The sequence below is a fragment of the Nannobrachium achirus genome (assembly GCF_963921795.1).
Source record: "Nannobrachium achirus genome assembly, chromosome: 23".
Classification (NCBI taxonomy): domain Eukaryota; kingdom Metazoa; phylum Chordata; class Actinopteri; order Myctophiformes; family Myctophidae; genus Nannobrachium; species Nannobrachium achirus.
In genome coordinates this window covers 1,594,816-1,621,661 of record NC_137830.1, presented here as the reverse complement: position 1 = coordinate 1,621,661, position 26,846 = coordinate 1,594,816, and the positions used below count along the sequence as shown (strand labels likewise).

The 26,846-nt window shown below is 42.4% G+C and overlaps 1 protein-coding gene across 1 annotated transcript; it reads right to left on the bottom strand.

The window, feature by feature from the left end:
- Positions 1-918: 918 nt before the first annotated feature.
- msrb3 (methionine sulfoxide reductase B3) lies at positions 919-25,911 on the bottom strand. Its single transcript, XM_080754552.1, has 6 exons — positions 25,857-25,911; positions 9,506-9,614; positions 8,031-8,108; positions 6,369-6,397; positions 3,759-3,856; positions 919-2,568 (listed from the first exon to the last, which is right to left on the bottom strand). Exons 1-6 carry the CDS (start codon positions 25,894-25,896, stop codon positions 2,404-2,406), a joined length of 519 nt encoding a protein of 172 aa, XP_080610678.1. The 5' UTR covers positions 25,897-25,911; the 3' UTR covers positions 919-2,403.
- Positions 25,912-26,846: the final 935 nt, after the last annotated feature.

Below are 26,846 nucleotides of genomic sequence, written 5' to 3'. Positions count from 1 at the left end.
AAAACCGTTCACTTCGTATTTATCCTTTAAAAAATGATTTAAAATAGTGAAAATAGCAGATCTACAAGCACACAAAGCCTTGTGTCATGTGCTTGTAGATCTGCCATTTTTACTACTTTTGTGCGATGAAGTAGGGCTTTAAAACTATGAGGAAAGAAATTGAAACTTGGAAATACAATACTTCTGCCTGACAGTGACTACATAATATATGAAATATCATTCATAATATAATATATGAAATATCATTCATAATATAATATAATACATTAAATATCATTGTTAATTCATCATTTATACTGATATGACAGCTCTAGATATGAGGTGAAAGGTCACAGTGTTTCAAACCAGCACAGCAAGGCTGTGTCCCAATGCACTATTCCTCACGGCCTGTAGAGGGCTCCAGATGCAAGTTATTATCATTAAATAGTAAAATAATAGTTTCTGGATGTCTTTGTTCAACATAATGATTCAAATTGATGTGTTAGCATCATGATGCTAAAAACAATGCTATTCTCTATCTGAATAGAGAATAGCACTGTTTTAGCATCATGATGCTAAAACAATGCTATTCTCTCTCTGAATAGAGAATCTCTCTGGGAGAAATGAATGGGTTTTCTACCTGAGGCACCGATTCATCAATGTGGTCCTGAATCTGAGCCCTAACTTGGGACTTGGGATCAAAACATGTGCGTAATTTGTCCGTAAAGTGCTTGAAGAATCAGACCCAAGGACTATAGGAGGGAGGAGGAGTGATTTGGGACAACACCCCCAAAAAGTGAAGCACACTTGGAGAATGTAAGGCATCTACAGTATCTGGCAGCTTTGACTAGGGGGTGCGGGTGGGGGTATGGGTGTGGGGGTGATGGCATTTCTTCTGGGGGGAGGGGGGGGGGGGGGGGTTCTAGTGGATTTGGGGGGTTTGACACTTTTATCAGGCTTTACTCGCGGCTTTCCTAAGCTTATCCTTTTAGTTGACCTTGTACCAGTGAACTGTACAGTCAAACTGACAATAAATACTTCAATCAATCAATTAAAAAGCTAAAAGTAGGCCAAAATAAATTGATTTGATGACTGAAGTAATAATAGATTAATTTAATAACAACCACTAATTACTTAAAAGTAACTGTCTCTTTATAATTGCATTCAATTACAATGTAGGCCCTATCGCTATATTCAATTATAATGTAGGGTAGGCCCTATCACTATATTCAATTATAATGTAGGCCCTATCACGCGAAAAGGGTGAAATCCCCCCCAAAACCAGGAGAAATGCTGGAGCAGGAGTCAGACAGGAGACATGGTTAAAAACAAGGATACTCCTGTTGGCAGGTATGGGGTAAGGGGGTGGTGGTGGTGGGGGTATGGGGGGTAAGGGGTTATGGGATGTATCGTATCGCTATAAACGAGTGACTATCGTCCAGGTATGGCGACGTGCCTCGTACAGTATGTCTGTAGAAATGTAACGCTACAACCAGGCTGGAATTACGACATTTTTAGGCCCAAGGCCACTTATTGGGCATTTGGTGTTGTGGTTGTATTATGGGCACAAAGGCCTAATGATTTTCATATCAATCTCGTCGTCAAGTGACAAAAAAAGAGTCACTGGACTCGATGTTGTCCAATAAGAATTCAGAATACCTTTCACTGGAATCGATGTTGTCCTATAAGAATTTAGCATCAGTTTCACTGGAATTGATGTTGTCCAATAAGAATTTAGAATCTCAACCACGGACAACTGGTGCCTTATAAAGAAACATATTGTCAGAACATATTGCTCATGAGAAAACAGTGAAATACGGGTGGGCATATTTTTCTTTTTCTAGGAAACCAGGCTGCCATGGCTGAAAAAGAAATTCCTGAGCTGGTTACAACCTTACAATTCACCTGTTGAGGTGCCCCCATCCACCCGCCATTAACTCTGAGAGGGTACAAATGTGACCAAATGGACCCCTGACTCATTCACTTCAATGACAATCAGGTTTTTTCAGGTGTTATTTTTTTCAAAGGCCCACACACCACCAAAAACCTATTTTCACTCCTTCAGAGTTCACACTAGATGGCGCTATTCGCGCAAAAAAATAATATATATATAGCAACCCGGTCCTGAAAATAAGTATGAAACGTGCGGCAGTGTGCAAATGTGATTGACATAAGGTGAAGTAGATTTTTTTTTATTTAATTACGTGCTCTGAAATTCACTCGGATATTCGGTCGAAAAAACGCTGCAGTGTGCAAAGACCTTTAATTGTACACTCTCAGATTTACACACCCTGAAAATTGTCTGTTCCATTTAGCATGGAAGGACCCCCTGATTTAGCATGGAAGGACCCCCATGTCGGCATGGGGGGGAGGGTGTACATGGTGGATCCCACTTCTGACACCACGGTGACGACCAGTGTTTTTTTAGAGGTCCTTCTTCGGCGCCGGGCCGCTGGGGGCGGGGCTACTGGCGGGCTCGGGGGCGGGGTCATCTTTGGACTGGAAGCCCAGGGAGGCGGAGTTAATGCAGTAGCGCTTCCCTGTGGGCCGCGGCCCGTCGTCGAACAGGTGACCCAGGTGGGAACCGCACTGTGACACACGCGCACACACACACACACACACACAGAGGAAGTGTTTACTTAATTCTACTGTTTATACAATATACTGAATAATGGTTGTGTGGTTATAGGCAGGGGTGGGCAGTTATTTTTTCCATGGTTCCACATAAACAACAGAACATATTGTGGAGGGCCGGGGCCAAAAGGCAGTGCTCCACGCAAAATAAACACACAGCTTTACCTCCGACTTCATTGAATAAATACTTAGCAGTCCAATTTGTGTTGAAAACCCGACGTTCGGCATCGAATTTTCATTTTTGTTGGGTAAGGTAAGGCAGTCTTGACTTGTGACCAGTCCAACCACCTGCTTGTTATTGAGACAACATCCAATGATCACGCACACGTGCTGATGTACGCATTGCGTCCATACTGTATGTATGTGAATAAAAAACTTCAAATAAAATAAAAGCAGTTTTAGTTTAGTCCATGCATGAGGTAATTAGAAAAATGTGTTTATTTTGTAATTTGCCATTAACCCTACAAGGGACGGTCAGAGTGACCCAAAGGGCCGCCTCCTGCTTGCCACTCAGCATCAAGGGTTGGACCCCCCAACCCCAACCACCAAGGGTTGGACCCCCCAACCCCAACCACCAAGGGTTGGACCCCCCAACCCCAACCACCAAGGGTTGGACCCCCCAACCACCAGTCATCAAGGGTTGGACCCCCCAACCCCAACCACCAAGGGTTGGACCCCCCAACCACCAGTCCATCAAGGGTTGGACCCCCCAACCCCAACCACCAGTCCATCAAGGGTTGGACCCCCCAACCCCAACCACCAGTCCAAAGGGTTGGACCCCCCAACCCCAACCACCAGTCCATCAAGGGTTGGACCCCCCAACCCCAACCACTAGTCCAAAGGGTTGGACCCCCCAACCCCAACCACCAGTCCAACCCTTGATGCTGAGCGGAAAGCAGGAGGTATCCCCGGCTGGGTCCCAGCCGGGGATCGAACCCCGACCTCTCAGTCTCAGGGTGGACAGTCTAGTCTAACCCATACCTGGGCATTGTGCGACCCGGGGGCCGTATTGTCTATTTTCACTTTGTTGTGAAACATGGGTGTTTAAGCCCAATCAGGGACCAGTATTTCTGGTTTTCTAGTTCTTATTCTGATATTTACCTGATTACATGTGACCTCCACTCTGTAAGTAATCTGATATTTACCTGATTACATGTGACCTCCACTCGGTGCATGCCATAGGAGAAGTCGTCAGACACTGAAACACCTTCTTCTTTCAGCAAGTCAAAGAACGACGGCCAACCTGAGGAAATAAACACATTTACGTCTTTAAGTAATACAATAATACAATACAGTAATACAATAATACAATACAGTAATACAATAATACAATACAGTAATACAGTAATACAATACAGTAATAACAATAACTGGAGTTCTTCTTGCACCAGTGCTTTTAAAACTGTGAAAGCATCACATTATTATGTATATACGTTGGCTATTCTACATCTGAAGTTTTTTAATATTTAAGGACTTCTTAAAAAACTCATTTACCCCCATTTTAAGACCCCTTTTGAGGGTCCACACCGCCAGGATTTTGCCTACCTTTAACGTGGGCGCGCGCGCGAATCCATTGCACGATGGTTCACCGATTCCATTCACAATACGATCCAGTCACGGTAAGCTACAAAAGCCAACAGCCTGCCATTTCCCAAAGCGAAACCGATTGAGCCCAGCGTGGGTGTTGCATAACATTAAACCGGATGGGATTTCGGCAGACAGGATACAGGCGTCGTTGTCCCGCCCCCCCATTTCCGTTTTGGAAGATCTGGATCCGGTTTTTGTGAATAGGGCCCTTCCATAGAGCGCTATGGACGGCGAATCTGCGATCATACTTTTTTGTTTTATAGTTATTAAAGCTAATTGATAACTCGTCATACTAGTCATAGGCAGAGTGGACCCATTTATATAACTCGTCAAACTAGTCATAGGCTATGTTGTCTGCTATTTTCACAGATATGATTCTTGTGGGGGGCATGGCCTGAAAAGGTTGAGAACCACTGGAGACATTTCCATGAATGGACTGAATGGAGAGGTGGAGAACAGCGCCCTCTCATGGCCATATGAGTCCAAACTGTCAGTCAGTCTGTCTGTCTGTTTGTTTGTCTGTCTGTCTCTCTCCCCAAAATCTCCTTCTCTCAATTCAATTTCAATAAAAATATTTTTTATTGGCACACAAATACATAACATTCATACTGACAAAGTAGTCTCTCGCTCTCTCTCTCTATGTCTGTCTCTATCTATCTCTCTCTCTCTCTCTCTCTCAACCCCCCACAACTACAAAGCCACAGAATTCCACTCGAACCCGGGGCAACACACACACACACACACACACACACACACACACACACACACACACACACACACACACACACACACACACACACACACACACACACACACACACACACACACACACACACACACACACACACACACACAGCTCCATTCAATAAATAAGACCCCGCCCCCTCTGACTCACAGACATTCCTACATTCCCCTGAGAGAGAGAGAGTGTGTGTGTGTGTGTGTGTGTGTGTGTGTGTGTGTGTGTGTGTGTGTGTGTGTGTGTGTGTGTGTGCGTGTGTGTGTGTGTGTGTGAGAGTCACTACACAGTGAAACACCACATCCATAAGAGTAAAAGAACGGTCGACCCCAAACCCTCCCGGCAGGTCAGAACTAGCGATGGGACGTTATGAACGTCATATCACCATTATTATGAGCAAAAAAATATTTGTGATTTACGATATTATCACCATAATCACAATATCACCAACATCCATTATTACCCTGAGGAAGAACATTTGTCAAAAACAGCAGATCTACAAGCTCGTGTCGCGTTGAGAGTAAATCTGCTGTTTTTTTGGGCAGAGAGTTTTGGAAAAAAAAAAAAAATAGATAAAAAAAAAAAGAAAAAAAAAGAAAAGAAGAATATTTTGTTGTTGGATCAGATTTTGTCCACAATTCCATGTTGTATTGATGTTGGTTCCATAGCAGAGATAACAGGCAAACATTGATCAAAATAACAATTCTTCTACATTCTATAATTGTGTAGACTGGTAAATTAAAGCTATACTGTGTAAGTTGCTCAACTAGTGGTCAGTAGCGTCCGCGTCTTTCGGCCGTTTTTCGCCGCGGACCGGGCCTCACACCCCCGCGCCACCCCCGCGTCTGCCTCCACCTCGCCGAGATCTATCTTTAGAGGGGTCCCTGGTTCCTGTGCGTTCAGGCATTCCGGAGAAACGGAGTGTTTCACCCGAGTATAGATAGAGACACACGGGCACCTACAAATATGGCCGCCCTATTGTGATAGCTAGCGACCCCACTTCAAGATGCGCTGTGATTGGCCGGCAGTGTATAACCCTCGCTGTGATTGGCCGGTAGTGTATGATGACGTAATTTTTGCGCGAAAACCGGACCCCGGTCAGGATCATAGAAAACATATAAAGAGAAGGCTTCAGAAGCTGAAAATAACGGAGTGGGTGTTCTAAAACTGTAGCGATTTAAGAGTTAGGACAATTTTAAGATTTGTTTTATAAAAAAAGTTACATGGTACAACTTTAAATAATGCAGAAGTTTAACAATAATTTGACTCTCGAGAGGGTAAAATGACACTAAATGGACCCTGTGAGGGAACTGATAGTGATGCCGTATAAACAGGTTTTGGCTGGGGACCCCCTGGGACCCCCCCCCCCCCAGAGACCCCCGGGGGTCCCCGGACCCCCACTTTGACCAGCCCAGATCAACAAACCTACCTGAACTAGAGTCAAACTTGGTGTTCGACCTGCAACGAAAAAAACAAACAAACATTGTAAAATATTAGAATTTCCTGTCTCTAATTCATCATCATCAACTCTTTATTGACAGACACACGGTCCAATAAGAAGACAAACAATACAACATTTAAAAACATCACACCAATAAATAAATAAATAAAACTTAAATGTCAAATTGAACCACTTGAACCGTCAATACTTACTAAACCGTTCACTCTGTACTTAGTCTGCTCTTTTTCCCCTCTACACCAAACCTCATAGACGAAAATAGCCGATCTACAAGCACACAACGCCTTGCAGTGCAAGGCGTTGTGAGCTTGTACATCTGCTATTTTTGGCAAAAATTCTCAGAATATGGATGCTAGGGTTCAAGTGGTTAATAAAAAAAAAGGAGAAAATAAAAGTTTCTATCACACAAAGATTTGGAGGACCCCCTGTAGTAACTCTGAGGACCCCCTAGGGGTCCCAGACCCCCTGTTGAAGACCCTTGCAGAAGAGCATGAAAAGTGCACACTCCTACAGAAACAATGGACTGGCCCTGACTGACCATCTGGGCTTTCTGAGTAGAATCCTCATAAGATCATTATATAAGCCAGTGGTCCTCAACCTTTTTGGGCCGGGACCCCCAAAATAATCATATTTGAACCGGGGACCCCCCATCCTGACGAGCACTAAGAGTTGAGGCATTAGATTTTTTATGTCACGGTTCTGTTGTGAAAATAGCAGATCTACATGCTCACAACGCCTCGCAAGTGAGCATGTAGATCTGCTATTTTCACAATTTCTGCCTCTAATGATGCCTCTAATGATTGACAATTTGGCCAATGTTTAATTTGTACCCCCCAAAATAATTTGGGGACCCCCCTGGGGGTCCCGACCCACAGGTTGAGAACCACTGATATAAGCAACCTGCAGCTTTTGGATGCTTGTCTGCTTATATTTGACCCAAAAGGGGGCGCTAGTATACAGAGGAGTGCAATAGGCTCTGAACACATCGTTAGAACAAAGGTAATTAAAGGTAATTATCTCACATAATTAATTAAGCTTAGGAGATTCTGTCATAACTGAGGCAGGCAGAGACAAGGAAGTACTAAATCATGACACTAGGTGGCACTGGTCACCAACTGCAAGATTTTTAAAAGACCTGGAATTCTTTCATGCTTTAGCTGTTGAAAAATAGCCGTGCAGTGAGCTTGTAGATCGGCTATTTTGGAAAAATCATGAAAATGTGTGCAAGCCTTTGAATATTTTGACCCGATTCTATAAGTGAAAAACCTATGTATGTTTGTATGTCAGTGGTGCTCAAATCTTTTCATGTGAAGGACCCCCAAAATTATATGTATTTGGCCACATACCCACATCTCAAAATATTTAGGTTCAGGGACCCCCACAGAAGCAAAATTTGAGTTACAAAATGTTTGCTTTAAAAATACATACAGTATAGGCTATTCCAAGATTTGCACACATTTTCAGCACACACACACACACACACACACACACACACACACACACACACACACACACACACACACACACACACACACACACACACACACACACACACACACACACACACACACACACACACACACACACACACACACACACACACACACACACACACACACACACACAGCTTACTTGAATAAAGGGGCGTGGCAGACCACGCAGGTGTAAACGCCCTCTTCCTTGTGGTCTGTGAACTCTCCTCTGAACGCACTGACAGACAGACAGACAGACAGACAGACGGTTTAGTCACATTTTAGTCAACTGAAAAGTTTTAGTCAACAGTAGAGGTCTTCACGGGTCCAGTTTTACCTACCCGGACCCAAATGGACCTGCTTATTATTAGAAATATAGGAACCGATACCCAGGCAGAGATGGAACCGGGGCCGAGATCCGAAATTACCGAATGTCAACGTCATTATGAAGAGTTGTATATATTATCATTAAATAATATTACCGTTGCGTGCTGCTCACCCCTGCGTCATTAACGTATTCCCAGAGTAGACCAGTCAATCAATGCGGACAGGAACAATAAATCCACGTTTTCTTTAGATGTGTAATCTTCTTAGCTATCATGTTAATGATAATCCACTGTTAATTTAACCCTCTGAAGTCGCTTCTTGTCATAGATACCTACTCCTCCCGCGAGGGAAATTCAGTATTTGCTGCCCAACCCTGCTGATTCGCTGCCCACAAGGAGCGTGTGAGCAATTAGGGGTTAAGAGTCTTGCTCAGGGACACACGTCCACATTGCTACCCTGGCCTGGAATGGAACCTGGGACAAGCAGGAGCTCTGGTTCCCCAGGCGGCCTCCCTAACCATTCAGCTATGGCCGCCCCCAAATGGACCCGGTCCCAGCTCGGTGCCGGGTCGGATCCCGGACCTACCCGAAGACCTCTTAGTCTACAGTAGTTTCAGGCGACTAAATGTAAGGTTTTAATCTACTAAATCTACAGTTGATAAGGGGTCATATAGAGGTCATATAGGGGTCATATAGAGGTCATACAGGGGTCACACTTAATCTTTAAATGTGTAAACGATCTTGCCCCAGCAGTACTTTGTCCTCAGGTGAAAGGGACAGGTACTAGTAGAGTCACAAGGGGATCAGCAAATGGCGACCACAAGGCAACAATGCGCAGCACCACGTTTGGTCATACTTCATATTCAGTAAAAGGGATACACTTGTGGAATGCCCTACCAACTGAAATAAAAAAACTGACCTCAAAATATTTAACGAAAAGGTTAAATGTTGGTTAAAATCAAACCAAAGCTGTGAACAATATGTAGGACATTTAAGAATGTTAATGTTCATTGCTTTTTTTACTGTAAATTGGAATGATTTTGTACTTTAGAGCTTCATGTATGTACTTTTTGTAACACATTTTTGGTATATATTTGTATAAATTTGTAATAGATTTTAGGTAGATATTTGTATATTTTTGTAATAGATTTTAGGTAGATATATGCATAGAAAAGCCTAACCAGAGACTGGGGTTGCAAATTAGCCTAGGCTACAAACCCTACATACAATGCAACGGTTTCATGTTTTTATAACTTGATACATTGATTTTTGTATTGTCCCTGTCAAATAAACATTTTTTTAAAAATACCTCTCAGTTCCTCTCTCCTGGGTCACATGGTACTGCAGAGGGGTCAACCTCTTCCTGAGGTCGTCCTGGGTGAAACTCACCGGCCACGTCTTCTTGGTCCGACATGCTCCTGAAAGGGTTAAAATAAACCACACCCACCTGTCAGTCAAACCCAACAGCACCAAACTAAGACTGACTTCTCCTGTCAATCAAACAAACACTCTGTCAATCAAAGATCAACCCATTAAGACCCGAGACCTACTGAGTTCTACTAAATGTCTTCTAGATTCTAACAGGTTTCTATGTGGTTCTCAAACCTTTTCATGTCAAGGACCCCCTAGAATTATACCTAGAAAAGGCCAAGGACCCCCGTCTCAAAGATATGAGTTAAACATGTTCGCTTTAAAACATACAGTACAGTATTATATTCAAAGATCTGCACACATTTCTGTGATCTTTCAAAAATAGAAGATCTACAAGCTCATAGTGCTTGTGGAGCTGCCATTTTTGAATAACTCAAGTGTAGAATAATGCTTTTTAGCAAAAAAAAAAAACTGCCACAGCTGCTGGTCTTAATGGTTTGAAACGTTATAGATTTTTGCTCAGATCCATAAAAGCATGTGAAGATGGATGCAGTGATGATCTATTCTAAAACATTAACTCTAGATCAGGGTTCCCCAATCAGTTTTCCCCAAGGGCCGAATTATGTCTAGGGTACCAAGCTGAGGGCCACAACATTGAATCATGTCTAGGGTACCAAGCCGAGGGCCACAACATTGAATTATGTCTAGGGTACCAAGCCGAGGGCCACAACATTGCAGGGGGTGACGGTGGTGTTCCCGCTACTCCAGCGACAGTTTTCGTCGTTGTCAGGTGAAAATCTTGTGTGTCCAAAACCGTTTGTTTTGAATTTATCATTTTAAAAATGATTTAAACAAGTGGAAACAGCCAATCTACAAGCACACAAGTTGTGTGCTTGTAGATCTGCTGTTTTCACTACTTTTGACGGCCTTGTATCATTTGCGAAAGAACGTACACATTTGGAGATACGAGATTTCCACCCGACAACGACGATATACTAGTGTTGTTGCTGCTCTTATACCACCATTATTACTGGGGTTGGTGTGGGCCAGACAGTAGCCCCCCGCGGGCCGCAAATGGCCCGCGGGCCGCCTATTGGGGAACCCTGCTCTAGATGATCAATGCAGGGTTAATATAAAACATACTATAAATATTATTGGTCGACTGCTAAAAGTTAGAAGTGACATTTCTTTTTTAATATAATTTCTTTATTGCTTTTTGACATGAGTAGCCTACAATTCACAATAGCAGTTTATAGGGTGTCAAGAAGTTTTTTTCTCTTTTTCTTTCCACCTGTGCACTTGTGACATTTTTTCATCCAAAGTGTTGTGTCATTTGACAGCCATTCATAAATGAATGGACTAAACATGACTTCATTCCTATCGATTTCTAACCCCATTAAGCCTTGAATTCCCAAAGATATTTATGTTATGTTGTGTGTAATGTAAAATAATAATGATAATAATGAATACATATCCAATGACACCGAGATTTGGTGCCCCCACCCTTTAGTAACTCTGAGGACCCCCTAGGGGTCCCTGCCACCCTGTATCTCCGAGGACCCCGTTTAAGACCCCCTGCGTCTTCCCCTTTTCTTGGAGGTGACAGATAACAAAAGTGTGTGTGTGTGTGTGTGTGTGTGTGTGTGTGTGTGTGTGTGTGTGTGTGTGTGTGTGTGTGTTCGCGTGCGTCGTGTGAGTGTGACAAAGAGTCATGTTTCTTCAGACTTCAGAGAAGTCTGCTATTTTCACTACTTCATTATTACTATGTTTAATAATAATAAATAACAGTAATGATAAAGGTTTATTAGAATTATTCGTGGGTCAAACGTCTACCAATCTGGCTAGCCGTCGTCAGGGAAAAGTTCTGTCGCTCAATGCAGAAGTCTGTAATCGAGAGACTAAACCTCTACTGATAAACATGAGGACATTATTAGTAAAGAAAATAATATGTTTACACACAGCATGCAGGAGGGGGCAGCAGTGAGCTATGTGTTAGTGTATTTTAAATCCAATCAGTTTTATGATAAACCTTTTCACGTCAAGGACCCCCAGAATGATTTGCGGACCCCCATCTCAGAACATTACAGCAATATAAGACAAGATTTGAGAGAGAAATGTGAGAAAGAATTTATAAAAGATTTGCACTATTTATTTTCATAGATTTTGAACTTTGTGTACTTTGAGTGTATTTTGACGCCGATCAAAATGTACTTTTACTCAAGTACATTTTTAAACCCAAACCTTTACTTGCAACAAAGTAAAAAATGTGAGTACTTTTCCACCACTGACTGACTGTCTGAAATATTCTAGTGAAGTAAAACTATATCAACATTCTACTTAAAATTAAAAACAGTACTTGAGTAAATGCACTTAGTTACTTTGCACCACTACTGAAATAGCTAGTTAGTAATAGCTGATTATGTTATTACGTGCACACGCACGCACGCACGCACGCACGCACACACACACACACACACACACACACACACACACACACACACACACACACACACACACACACACACACACACACACACACACACACACACACACACACACACACACACACACACACACACACACACACACACACACACACACAAAATGCTTCATTGAGTTAAGATGAAGGCAAAATGGACAACGTTCGGCCACTATAGTGTAAAGGGAGAGTGTTTTCTGCCGGTGTTTCAGTCCGAGTGTATCAAAGGGTGCGTTCGGAAATGCGCACCAGGTGTGGTTAGGGTTAGGGTTAGGCATAGTTTTACTGAGGTTAAGGTTAGGGTTAGGGTTGAGTTTAGGCATAGTTTTACTGAGGTTAGGGTTAGGGTTGGGTTTAGGCACTCACTACACTGAGCACACACCCGTGTGCATTTCCGAACGCACCCTTTGATACACTCGGACTGAAACACCAGCAGAAAACACTCTCCCATAGTGTAAAAGTCCTCCCTGCAAACTCCAGCCCTGCTCCCTCACTGACTGAAGTGAGGTCAGCTGGTAAGGGTCGGAGGGAGCAAGCGCTCCAAAATGGTAGAAAAAGAACAGAACAGCACTTTAGATGAGTGTTTCATTCATTTCACTTTACATCACATTTAAAACTCTTTGCTGTCCTTTTTACAGTCCTCGCTTTAAAGGCTGTGTTTGTTGATCATTATTATAATATTTACATTGATCAATTCGTTTTAATTTCTGTTTAGATTGTGGGTTATAATGTTAATCGTTTTAAATAGTATTCCCATATTCTGTATTTACTTTGCTCAATTCGTATCACGTGTCCCCTTATTTTTTTTTTATCAAATATATATCTTGCTGCATCTCATTCCGTCTACCTTTGAGCGCTACTGTTTGTTGACGTTCTAATCTAATTTGTAAACTTAAATGATTGGCATTTGAAGGATTCCCCTGGTAAGGCCCTTCCTTAGAATCATGTTGGGGATGTTGACGTTGTCATTTGTCAATTTGGTCAAAATAAATTGGTTGTGCAGAACTCATATTTTGGGACCCTCGCTCCATTGTTCACAATGGTTTGTAATGCAGGCTGCCACCCAATGTGGTCATGTGATCCAAGATGTGAACATAGCAGGTGGCTTTCCTCCGAGGTGGTGCTGGTGTGAAGTTAGTGGTGATCAGTTAGAGTGAAAGCACACAGTCACACCACACAGTGTTGGGGGGGGGGGGGGGTTAAGAGCTGCACCCAGCAGCACCCATGGGTGCTATTAGAGGCACCAGTGGGATTAATAGGCCTGTCACAATTATTACATAATTGTCTAATCACAATTATTTCACATGATCACAATTATTTTGTCAATCGTTTCCATGTTGAAAAATGTTCATGTTTTCAGATCTACAAGCTTACAACATGTCTGTTGTGAGCTTGTAGATCGTCTGTTTCCACTATCAATCTTCTTTTTTTATAAATATAAAGTTGTCAAATATGTCAGTCATTTCTTTGTATATTTAGGTTATGTGTCATATCTGCCATGTGCAACTTCAAAGCCTAAAAGCTAAACAGGAATGTAATCGTCAACGACAAAAACACAATCAAATCGCTTAATCGCAGTTATTTGAGTGACGATTAAAATCGTCATGTCAAATGTCATAATGGTGACAGCCCTACCCCAGTGAGCGTTAGCGTAGCGAGGCACACAGCACCCAGTGACACCCCGTTAGGTGAGCGTTAGCAGGGACACACAGCAGCACCCAGTGAGACACACAGCACAGCACCCCAGTGAGGGTCACCCTTAGGGTGAGCTCAGGACCCTGAGGGCAGGGCGCAGGGCCTCAGCGCTACCGGCTGACTCTTGCTGACCAGGTGGAGGAGGTTGAAGCCAGACATGACGTCTGTCTCTGTAGGACCACCTGACCTGGAGAAGACCACCAGAGGAGAGAGAGAAAGAGAGAGAGAGAGAGAGAGAGAAGAGAGAGAGAGAGAGGAGAGAGAGAGAGAGACCACCCCCTCACCCTGATGCTTTCTGCTGAGAGACCACCAGACCAGACCAGACCAGAACAGACCACTTAGAACCAAAGCAACGCCTCAAACTTGAGAAGAGGTCTTGAGGAGTCTGACTTCAGAGTCAGACTGGAAGGGAGAGAGAGAGGGGGGGGGGGGGGGGGGGGGGGGGGGGGGGGGGGGGTGGGGGTATAAGAGGAGGAGGGGGGAAAACGGAGGGGGTGGGGGGGGGGGGGGGGGAGAGAAGCACAGAGTTACCACAGTAAGGCTCCATGCATGAGGACCATGTTTGGGTTAGTGGACACACTGGACAGAGAGACAGACCAGACAGACGGTCTGGAAGGATTTCTTTAAACTGCACTTTAAACTCACTCCACTGATTTCAGTAGGTGGGGACATGCGTACAAGTGGCTCAATATGTATTTTTAGATAGAATAAGCCGGTGATGATATTTATTACTATTTACAGTAACACTACTCCCATAAGCTCCATAAGTCACATCTGATCATGAAAGATTGCGGTGCATCTTGGGAATGGGCTTTTTGCCCCCACCCACTGGAATCAACATCGGTAAATGTAAAGAAACTAAGTTGTTATTAAAAGAGTGCTTCCGGTCTGGAACCGGAGACGGAAAGGAATTTCTGGAGGCAGGACCAGAAACAGCTTGGATTAAAATACCCATTTGATCCATCTCTTGGAGCGGGGGAATCATTTGTTGTTGTTGATCTAAACCCCCCCCCCCACCAACCAACACCCTTGATGCTGAGTGCCAAGCAGGAGGCACCGGGTTCCATTTTTACACTCTTTGGAATTATGAACCCTGACCTCCCAGTCTCAGAGCGGGACACTCTAACCACAAGACCACTGAGCTGAGTTGTTCAACTCCCCCCCAACGCACACACAGACACGCACGCACGCACGCACGCACGCACGCACGCAACTTACTAGATCAATAATGAGGACAACATACGCGTTCCAGCGAGACCACAAAAGTTACAATCTCCACCAGTACTTACTAGTAAGACGCCTCAGGGGCGACATGAGGTCGTGCCAATTCTTGGCCATCTGGTCAGTGATGTATATCTGACCAGTTAACCATATATGGAGATCCATGTACTGTATATGGTACATCCCTTTTATGCCTCCTGTCTGAACCAGCCACACAGATATGGGCTGTCTTCCTCCATATATGGGCATTCCCATATGAAGTCCTGTTAGATATGGGCTTAATATTGATGACATCAGGGATGTTCATATATGGGCATAAAAGGGATTCTGTTAGAGTGGTTCCCATGACATCACAACATACAATCCCTTTTATGCCCATAAATGGAGATCCCTATCTGAACCAGCGAGCCACAGAGATATGGGTCATGTCTTGGCCATCTGGCCAGTGATGTATATCAATGACATCAGGGATCTTCATATATGGGCATAAAAGGGATTCTGGGAATACCCATATATGGACTTTTACATAAGTGATGTCACCTGTGATGTCACAATGATGTGCCAGGGGAACCACAGTGTCAGGCTGTGACCTTCATACAGACAGAGATACGTGGACAAGGTGTGCCGGTTTTCATAGTGAACTGTGACCATAACTAATAACTAATGTAGTTATTACTTGAGCCAGCAGAGTGTGCAAGTACTGCGTTCTTCGTGATGTCACCATCAACAGCCAATGAGAGACCAGCATTCAACAAGTGCGATGCGCTCTGCTGGAGCACAAGTAGGCCATACATGGCCACGAGTGCACAAGGTGCAAGTTGGCACCTCGACAGAGTGCAGTCTAGTTCTGAGAACTGAACTGTAATCCAAGGTGCATTGTGGGATATGTGTTTCTGAAGACTCTAATCCATTGGTTCTCAAAGTGGAGTCCGGGGACCCCCCCAGGGGTCCTTGAGGGACTTCCAGGAGTTCCCCAGCTAAAATATAGTTAGGAACCAAATGGACCCTTATGGGTCTGTTACTCTCAGAGTTAAATTAGATTTTGCATATAAATTGGGGTCCCCATCTATGAATGAGGTGAAAAGAACGCCAGGGAAGCAGAGATCTGATTGTTTTTACTACGGACACTTTACCGCGATGGTCGGCCGCGGTTTGGATTTTAGTTTCGCGAGCGTTTGTAAACAAATGGATTTTCTTCCTCAATCGTCAGTGGACACCCACGTGCACACGCACAAAGCTTCCGAGGCTCTTCAAAATAAAGCGTGAGTGAACGGCGGCAGCAGCAACAGCTAGAAATGTTCGAAACCTGAGGCATCCCATGTGTTAAATGGGGGTCTGTAGCCTCATGCATGTCAACACATGGTTGAGGATCACTGGTAGAGGTGTAAAGATCTTCTCTTATCGGGGGTCCCTGGCATATCTTTTCAAATGGGGGTCTGCGGGCTGATAAGTGTCAGTTTGGGGGTCCTTGACATGAATAGAAAAAGTTTCAGAAGCATTGCTCTAATCCAGGGGTCTTCAACAGGGGGTTAGTATTGACGGTTCAAGTGGTTAAATATCTGAAAACACAAATTGACATGAATCCAAATACACAGATGATTGTGCTGTCAAACAATGAAACTATATGGAATCTATGAACAGGTTGTGGGGGTCCCTGCTTCATCTCTCTCTCTACTAAGGGGTCCTTGGCCTGAAAACGTTGAAGACCCCAGCTCTAAGCCATGGTGCATTGAGGAATTTGTAGTTCTATGTACTGTAATCCATGGTGCATTGTGGGATATGTGGTTCTATGTACTCTACCTATCAGAGCGGCCCGTGGCAGCGAGGGGTAGCAGAGGGGCGTGCCATGCGGGTGGGGCCCTGCAGGAGGGGCGGGGCCACGCGAGCCATGCGTCTGAAGAGGGTGAGAGCCATGGAGCGCACGCACACATCACACACACACACACACACGTGCACGCACACACACACACGTAGTAACACACACTCACCGAGAGGTTCAGGCTAAAAGGGAAAGAGAGAGAGAGAGAGAGAGAGGTTAGATCAGTGTGTGTGTGTGTGTGTGTGTGTGTGTGTGTGTGTGTGGTGTGTGTGTGTGTGTGTGTGTGTTGTGTGTGTGTGTGTGTGTGTGTGTGTGTGTGTGTGTGTGATCAAGTCAACAGACAGACAGACAGACAGACAGATTTAAAGGAGTTAGTATATTAGACCCCCCCCCCCCCCCCACACACACACACACACACACACACAACATTCAACAGGAACATTATTTATCATCTGTTCTTAGAATGGGGAAAAATAATTCACTGATAAATTAATGGCACATATGGAGATCTCTGTATCAGTCCTGGAACCCTTTTATGCCCATATATGGAGATCAATATTAACATTAACATAATCATGGCCCAAGTGCCGCCAAACTGTGAGAGGAGTAGAGCGGCAAAATAAAGTTTGTGGAAAGATGGAATGAAATCCACTTTAGTGAATCTCATAACATTGGCCTGTATTGGAAAACAGATTTCCTGATTGGGGTATATCCCGTTGCATTGTGGGAATTTGAGTTTTTCTGTTCAGCCGCGGCTGGCTCACACACCAAAGCTAGGGGGGTCAAGCTAATCATCTGGGCCTGCAGTTTGAGGACCACTTCACTACCGATACAGTTTATTCCTGCTTTTAATCTGCATTAAAACATTTAAGACCAAAGTCCAATCATTTTGCAAGGAGCATTCCACACTGCTTAACACAACAACATGGCTGTTTTGTGTGTGTGTGTGTGTGTGTGTGTGTGTGTGTGTGTGTGTGTGTGTGTGTGTGTGTGTGTGTGTGTGGTGTGTGTGTGTGTGTGTGTGTGTGTGTGTGTGTGTGTGTGTGTGAGAGAGTTGCGTGCGTGTGTGCTGTTCTGAACAAATACTGTGGCTCATTGTTGACAGACACAAAAAGCATTGAAGTAGAGAATGACTACATATCCCATGATGCATCATGGAATGACAGAGGTCTCTACGGGAGTCCCTTTTTTGCAGGTCTTTCAGTCGGTTAAGGTGGAGACGACGGGAGGAGCGCCGTCTCAGGCGACCTTGAGCCACCTGAGACACCGCCGAGCGAGCGGTAGTGAGCGAGACGCTGTGTCGAGCGCTGCAAGGGTCGCAGCCTCTGAACAATTAGTCCATGGGCCATACGAGTTGTCGGTATCAAAAAGGTGGCAAAGGTTACCATGCATTTTTTAAAAGCTCTATATCTGTAGATTATATTTTTACATTCCTGGGGCTAAAACAGCCCCCACAAAAGTGTGAAAAGTGATGACTCATCACTTTTCATCACTAAACCATAGTCTTGTGGGACAGTTTTTAGCCCAAGGAATGTTTTTTGTGCAAAACAGATGCTTGCAATGGATTCAGCATCATGAAAACCCCCTAGTTTGACCCCTCATATGCTACTTAAAGCAGATTCATTTTTTGCTTTTTTTCCCAGTAATGTAAAGTTAATGGGACACCAACTCTAGCGGCTGAAAACACCAATTTAGCTGTGTCTAAGAAAGGGTTATCATACCAAAATATAATCTACAGATATAGAGCTTTTATAAAATGCATGGTAACCTTTGCCACCTTTTTGATACCGACAACTCGTATGGCCCATGGACTAAAAGATGAAGGGAGGGGGGAGAGGCGGAACACACCAGAGCTGTCTATTGGAACACAACATCTTTAACAATAGGCATTACTATGTAACCTACAGTAGCCAGGTTAAATGTTTGAGAGGAGAGAGGTCCATGGAGGGGGCCGGACAACAACACCCTCACCACGGTCACAGTCTATTTTAAAGATTCTATTCTATTTAAAGGGATATTTCACTTTCAAACTAAAACCGAATTTACATAGCATGTTATACAGAGACTGATGACAGCATCATTTACATTAAAAATGTAATAATGTAATTGTTTTTACTAATATTGTGAGTAATATCAATATCGAGGTATTCAACAACGTTATCGAATATGGAAGGTTTTCCTAATATCGCCCAGGGTTAGTTTCTATACATTATGAAAATAGCAGATCTACAAGCTCACAACACTTCGCAACGCGAGGCGTTGTGAGCTTGTAGATCTGCTATTTTCACCATTTCTGCCTCTAATATTTGAGAATTTGGCCAAAGTTTATTTTGTCATTTCAGAGGTATTAAAAAGTCCTTAAATTGTCACTTTAGAAATGTGCAGATATCATATACACTTAAACGTTATGTTGGTTTGTTTACTGTTGAGAGAGAAAACAATGTTGCACATTAAGCTAATCACCTGGGGACCCCCCAAAATAATGTGGGGACCCACATGTTGAGAACCACTGTTCTAAAGGCCAAGGAGAAATGGCAAAAACAGAAGAAAAAAAAAAAGGATCAAGCAGATTTTTTTAGTTTGTAATTCCATGGTCTGGTACTGGCAAGTCGCCATGTCTCCCGCTGACTGTTCAGTCCTGTTGCGTATCGATCCCAGGAATCAGGATTAATAAATATATGTAATACTAAATGTACTCTCGGATCCCAAATAATCATCCTCTATAAATAAACACATTTCCAGGCAGGTTGCCAATTTCAGCCAATCAGAAGAGTGTACCCATTTAATCAGCTTCCAATCTGATCACGATCCAGTTCAAATTGTGTCTACTCACGTCTTTGTGACCTCACTTCTCCTGAGCTCTCTTCTGACTGGACGAAACTGCTATCCTGACCTGAACAAATATTTTCTGTACTATCACCATAAAGAGCTGTTTAACTGTTACTGAACAAACACTCTATAGCGATGATTACTGTCACCATATAGAGCTGTTTAACTGTTACTGAACACACACTCTATAGCGATGATTACTGTCACCATATAGAGCTGTTTAACTGTTACTGAACAAACACTCTATAGCAATGATTACTGTCACCATATAGAGCTGTTTAACTGTTACTGAACACACTCTATAGCGATGATTACTGTCACCATATAGAGCTATTTAACACTGTTACTGAACAAACACTCTATAGCAATGATTACTGTCACCATATAGAGCTATTTAACACTGTTACTGAACACTCTATAGCGATGATTACTGTCACCATATAGAGCTATTTAACTGTTACTGAACAAACTCTATAGCGATGATTACTGTCACCATATAGAGCTATTTAACACTGTTACTGAACACTCTATAGCGATGATTACTGTCACCATATAGAGCTGTTTAACTGTTACTGAACACTCTATAGCGATGATTACTGTCACAATATAGAGCTATTTAACTGTTACTGAACAAACTCTATAGCGATGATTACTGTCACCATATAGAGCTATTTAACACTGTTACTGAACACTCTATAGCGATGATTACTGTCACCATATAGAGCTGTTTAACTGTTACTGAACAAACTCTATAGCGATGATTACTGTCACCATATAGAGCTGTTTAACTGTTACTGAACAAACACTCTATAGCGATGATTACTGTCACCATATAGAGCTGTTTAACTGTTACTGAACAAACACTCTATAGCGATGATTACTGTCACCATATAGAGCTGTTTAACTGTTACTGAACAAACACTCTATAGCGATGATTACTGTCACCATATAGAGCTGTTTAACTGTTACTGAACAAACACTCTATAGCGATGATTACTGTCACCATATAGAGCTGTTTAACTGTTACTGAACAAACACTCTATAGCGATGATTACTGTCACCATATAGAGCTGTTTAACTGTTACTGAACAAACACTCTATAGCGATGATTACTGTCACCATATAGAGCTGTTTAACTGTTACTGAACACACACTCTATAGCGATGATTACTGTCACCATATAGAGCTTAACACGGTTACTGAACACACACTCTATAGCGATGATTACTGTCACCATATAGAGCTGTTTAACTGTTACTGAACACACACTCTATAGCAATGATTACTGTCACACTATAGAGCTGTTTAACTGTTACTGAACACACACTCTATAGCGATGATTACTGTCACCATATAGAGCTGTTTAACTGTTACTGAACACACACTCTATAGCGATGATTACTGTCACCATATAGAGCTGTTTAACTGTTACTGAACAAACACTATAGCGATGATTACTGTCACAATATAGAGCTGTTTAACACTGATACTGAACACTCTATAGCGATGATTACTGTCACAATATAGAGCTATTTAACACGGTTACTGAACAAACACTCTATAGCGATGATTACTGTCACACTATAGAGCTGTTTAACACTGTTACTGAACAAACACTCTATAGCGATGATTACTGTCACAATATAGAGCTATTTAACACGGTTACTGAACAAACACTCTATAGCGATGATTACTGTCACACTATAGAGCTGTTTAACACTGTTACTGAACAAACACTCTATAGCGATGATTACTGTCACAATATAGAGCTATTTAACACTGTTACTGAACAAACACTCTATAGCGATGATTACTGTCACACTATAGAGCTGTTTAACACTGTTACTGAACAAACACTCTATAGCGATGATTACTGTCACACTATAGAGCTATTTAACACTGTTACTGAACACTCTATAACAATGATTACTGTCACAATATAGAGCTATTTAACACTGTTACTGAACAAACACTCTATAGCGATGATTACTGACACAATATAGAGCTATTTAACACTGTTGTTACTGAACAAACACTCTATAGCGATGATTACTATCACAATATAGAGCTATTTAACACCGTTACTGAACACACACTCTATAACGATGATTACTGTCACAATATGTAAGCAATTTACCCCGAGTGAGAGGACATTATGCTCTCATAATGTCCGCAGTGAGGGTGTTATCGGACGAGGCGCAGCCGAGTCCGATAACACACTCACTCAGGACATTATGAGAGCATAATGTCCGACCCCGAGTGGTAAATAGCTTTTCTACCACTTTTTCCCGTATACATGAAAGAAAACACATAGTTGTAACTTGCAAGGATCTTAAGTTACAATCATTATTGCCTATAAAACTTCCGCGAGACAGCAGATAGTTCCACCAACAACATCTTCTACTCACCAACAGATGGCGCCAACTCCATACTAATCCATGCGTCTAGCTTACAGCTAAGCTAACGTCAGTTAAAAGCACCGTTCCGGCCGTAAATAGAGGCTGTTCGCTTCCAGAAAGGCATAGGTTCAGAGAAAAGGGGCTTTAAAGTTGGCGGATTGCATTGGATCCAAATAAATCGGCGACGATAGTACGCACGTTAGTAAACATAGGACCGCTGCGACCTTCATTTGTTGGTTGGGGGACTACCTCCTGAAGTCCCCGGATGTACACTGAGGCGCATTGATCTCGGACACACAACTTTGCGGCAGTCGTCCTCTCATAACCTCCGGAATTTAGCCAATCAGAATCCAGTATTTGAACACGTGACTCGAAAAAGTGGTAGAAAGAGCTATTTAACACTGTTACTGAACACACACTCTATAGCGATGATTACTGTCACAATATAGAGCTATTTAACACTGTTACTGAACACACACTCTATAGCGATGATTACTGTCACAATATAGAGCTATTTAACACTGTTACTGAACAAACACTCTATAGCGATGATTACTGTCACAATATAGAGCTATTTAACACCGTTACTGAACAAACACTCTATAGCAATGATTACTGTCACAATATAGAGCTGTTTAACACTGTTACTGAACAAACACTATAGCAATGATTACTGTCACAATATAGAGCTATTTAACACTGTTACTGAACAAACACTCTATAGCAATGATTACTGTCACAATTTAGAGCTATTTAACACTGTTACTGAACAAACACTCTATAGCGATGATTACTGTCACACTATAGAGCTGTTTAACACTGTTACTGAACAAAGACTCTATAGCGATGATTACTGTCACAATATAGAGCTATTTAACACTGTTGTTACTGAACAAACACTCTATAGCAGTGTTTCTCAAATGGGGGTACGTGTACCCCTAGGGGTACGCAGAGGTACTGCAGGGGGTACTCAGGTAAATGCCCCCCCCCCCGCAAACATATTATTATTCATAGTTAAAGAATTAAAAAACATTAAATTAGGAGGGGGAAAATATGTTATGTTTAATGATGATACATGGAGACATTGGTGTGAGCCTGATAGTTGCCACCCCAAATTAAATAGTACCAGGGACCTGGGATGTGCTTGAAAGTTTTATAGTTATTGACATGAAAACTGGACTGAAATGTTTTGGCCACAGTGTTGAGAATAAATCTGTTCAGTGCTCATGTAGGCCTACCATTATTTATGGTTTGGTGCACCATGGAGTTTTATGAGCAAAATGTTGTCGGGTAAAGGGGGTACTTGGATTCAGAAATCAGGGAAAGGGGGTACTCAAGCCAAAAAAGATTGAGAAACACTGCTCTATAGCTATGATTACTGTCACAATATAGAGCTATTTAACACCGTTACTGAACACTCTATAGCGATGATTACTGTCACAATATAGAGCTATTTAACACTGTTACTGAACAAACACTCTATAGCTATGATTACTGTCACAATATAGAGCTATTTAACACCGTTACTGAACACTCTATAGCGATGATTACTGTCACAATATAGAGCTATTTAACACTGTTACTGAACAAACACTCTATAGCGATGATTACTATCACAATATAGAGCTATTTAACACTGTTACTGAACAAACACTCTATAGCGATGATTACTGTCACAATATAGAGCTATTTAACACTGTTACTGAACAAACACTCTATAGCTATGATTACTGTCACAATATAGAGCTATTTAACACCGTTACTGAACACTCTATAGCGATGATTACTGTCACAATATAGAGCTATTTAACACTGTTACTGAACAAACACTCTATAGCGATGATTACTGTCACAATATAGAGCTATTTAACACTGTTACTGAACAAACACTCTATAGCTATGATTACTGTCACAATATAGAGCTATTTAACACCGTTACTGAACACTCTATAGCGATGATTACTGTCACAATATAGAGCTATTTAACACTGTTACTGAACACTCTAGCCGCAAATTGCAACACTAGATTTTTTTATACTCGGATGAATCTAGGGTTGCAATACCACCCATAGGGATTCAATGCATGAAAACAGTTTTTTGCTAACTGATTGTATTAAACGACTTCAAACTCACCAATAGTGTGGCTCTATGGAAAGCTTGGAATTTACTCTTGTTAACTGCAAAGTGTTTGTTTCTGAAAATTCCACCGTGGAATTGTTATGATTTTATTTTCTGTCAAGAAATTCAGTTCGGGTGATTATTTTTTCTAAGTGCTGGAGTTTGGAAGCGCTTGTGGGAAGTCACTCAGCAGTCCTGTGTACCAGCTGGTTCTGTCACATAGCCTAATGCAGGAGGCAGCGGGACGTGGTGTTATAGAAGACGAGCGCTTCCTAAGTTCAAGACTTAGAAAAAAAACATGGCTGCTCGGATTTTATTAACAGAAAATAAATCATAACAATTCTTCGGTGGATTTTTCAGAAACAAACACTTTGCAGTTAGCAAGAGTAAATTCCAAGCTTTCCATAGAGCCACAATATTGGTGAGTTTGAAGTCGTTTAATACAATCAGTTAGCAAAAAACTGTTTTCATGCATTGAATCCCTATGGGTGGTATTGCAACCCTAGATTCATCCGAGTATAAAAAAATCTAGTGTTGCAATTTGCGGCTACTGAACACTCTATAACAATGATTACTGTCACAATATAGAGCTAGTTAACACTGTTACCAAACAAACACTCTATAGCAATATACTGTCACAATATAGAGCTAGTTAACACTGTTACTGAACAAACACTCTATAGCGATGATTACTGTCACAATATAGAGCTATTTAACACTGTTACTGAACAAACACTCTATAGCGATGATTACTGCCACAATATAGAGCTATTTAACACTGTTACTGAACACTCTATAGCAATGATTACTGTCACAATATAGAGCTATTTAACACTGTTACTGAACAAACACTCTATAGCGATGATTACTGCCACAATATAGAGCTATTTAACACTGTTACTGAACACACACTCTATAGTGATGATTACTGTCACAATATAGAGCTATTTAACACTGTTACTGAACAAACACTCTATAGCGATGATTACTGTCACAATATAGAGCTATTTAACACTGTTACTGAACACACACTCTATAGTGATGATTACTGTCACAATATAGAGCTATTTAACACTGTTACTGAACAAACACTAGTCTATAGCAATGATTACTGTCACAATTTAGAGCTATTTAACACTGTTACAGAACAAAACTCTAGTCTATAGCAATGATTACTGTCACAATATAGAGCTGTTTAACACATATTTTAAGGGTTTTATAATAACCTGATGACGTCACAGGTTTAATTATAGAGCAACATGTGAACATATAAAAAAGTACAGTACAGTTACACGGATGTCTGTGACCCATATACATGGGTGACCTCGCATGTAACACGATAGCCTGTGTGTGTGTGTGTGTGTGTGTGTGTGTGTGTCAGAGAGAGAGACAGCTTGTTAATGTTGACACATTGTATCAGATGACACAGCGACGCGACACACACACACACACACACACACACACACACACACACACACACACACACACACACACACACACACACACACACACACACACACACACACACACACACACACACACACACACACACACACACACACACACACACACAGTTATCTAATTATGACAGGCAAGTGCGAAGCAGACGCACGCACACACACATTGAAAAGCCACCACACACACAAAACTCAGTTAACTCACACAAACTCACAACAAACAAACAATCTAACAAACAAACACATCATACAACAACAACAACAACACATACCTGTCAGCAGCAGGAGTTGTATCAGCACGCAGACACTCATGTGTGTGTCAGTGTGGGTAGCGGTGTGTGTGACTGACAACAACACTGTAATGAAGGCCCGCCCCCAGCCAGGGTTGCCATGTCTTGGGCGAGAACTGAGCAACTCCTCTAATAACTGTTATACTGTATATCTATCTATCTATCTATATCTATATCTATATCTATATCTCTCTCTCTCTATATATATATATATATATATATATATATATATATATATATATATATATGTTACGGTCAGTTTGGGTAACTCTGTGAGATTGGGGTAAGAGCACTCGTTTTGTCGTTCACCACACACCCCTACCACCAACTGGATCAATTCACCTTGATAGTCTCTTATCACCTGTGTAATTCTGCGTATTCATGCACCATGAGATGGCGACAACAGCCATTCACTTGTGTAGTCGCTGACGTCACTCGTTTGCGACACCTCTTTCTTTGTTTATCTAACCTCGCATCACCAGGCTTTCCGCTGGGGGAAAGCCTGGTCTTCGTTTACTAAACGGGCCGTTTGATCCGGTCGGGAGCGGAAGAGCTCCTACGTTTTTCTGTAGTCCAAAACGGACTACACTTTGGCCGGAAACAACGACCGGAAACAGTTTCAACCCAGTTAGCGCATGCGCAAGTAGTTAGCGCATGCGCAAGTACGGGTTTTGGACTACAGAAAAACGTAGGAGCCCTTCCGCTCCCGACCGGATCAAAAGCCCGAAATTGGAAGCCAGCCCAGGCTATTGTTTATCTACTAGCCTAGCTTAGCTGTGTTTACTATGCCTAACTCTAACCCTAAACCTAACCTTAACCTCTGTAAAACTATGCCTAACCCTAACCTCCATGGGGTGAGGCGCTATATCATTCCTGCCGACGCTACGTTGTCGTGGATCAAAGCGACCGCTTGTTCCGCCCCGGACAGCAATCCTAAACTGTAATCCTGGGCTCTGCTCTCCCTCTGCCAAC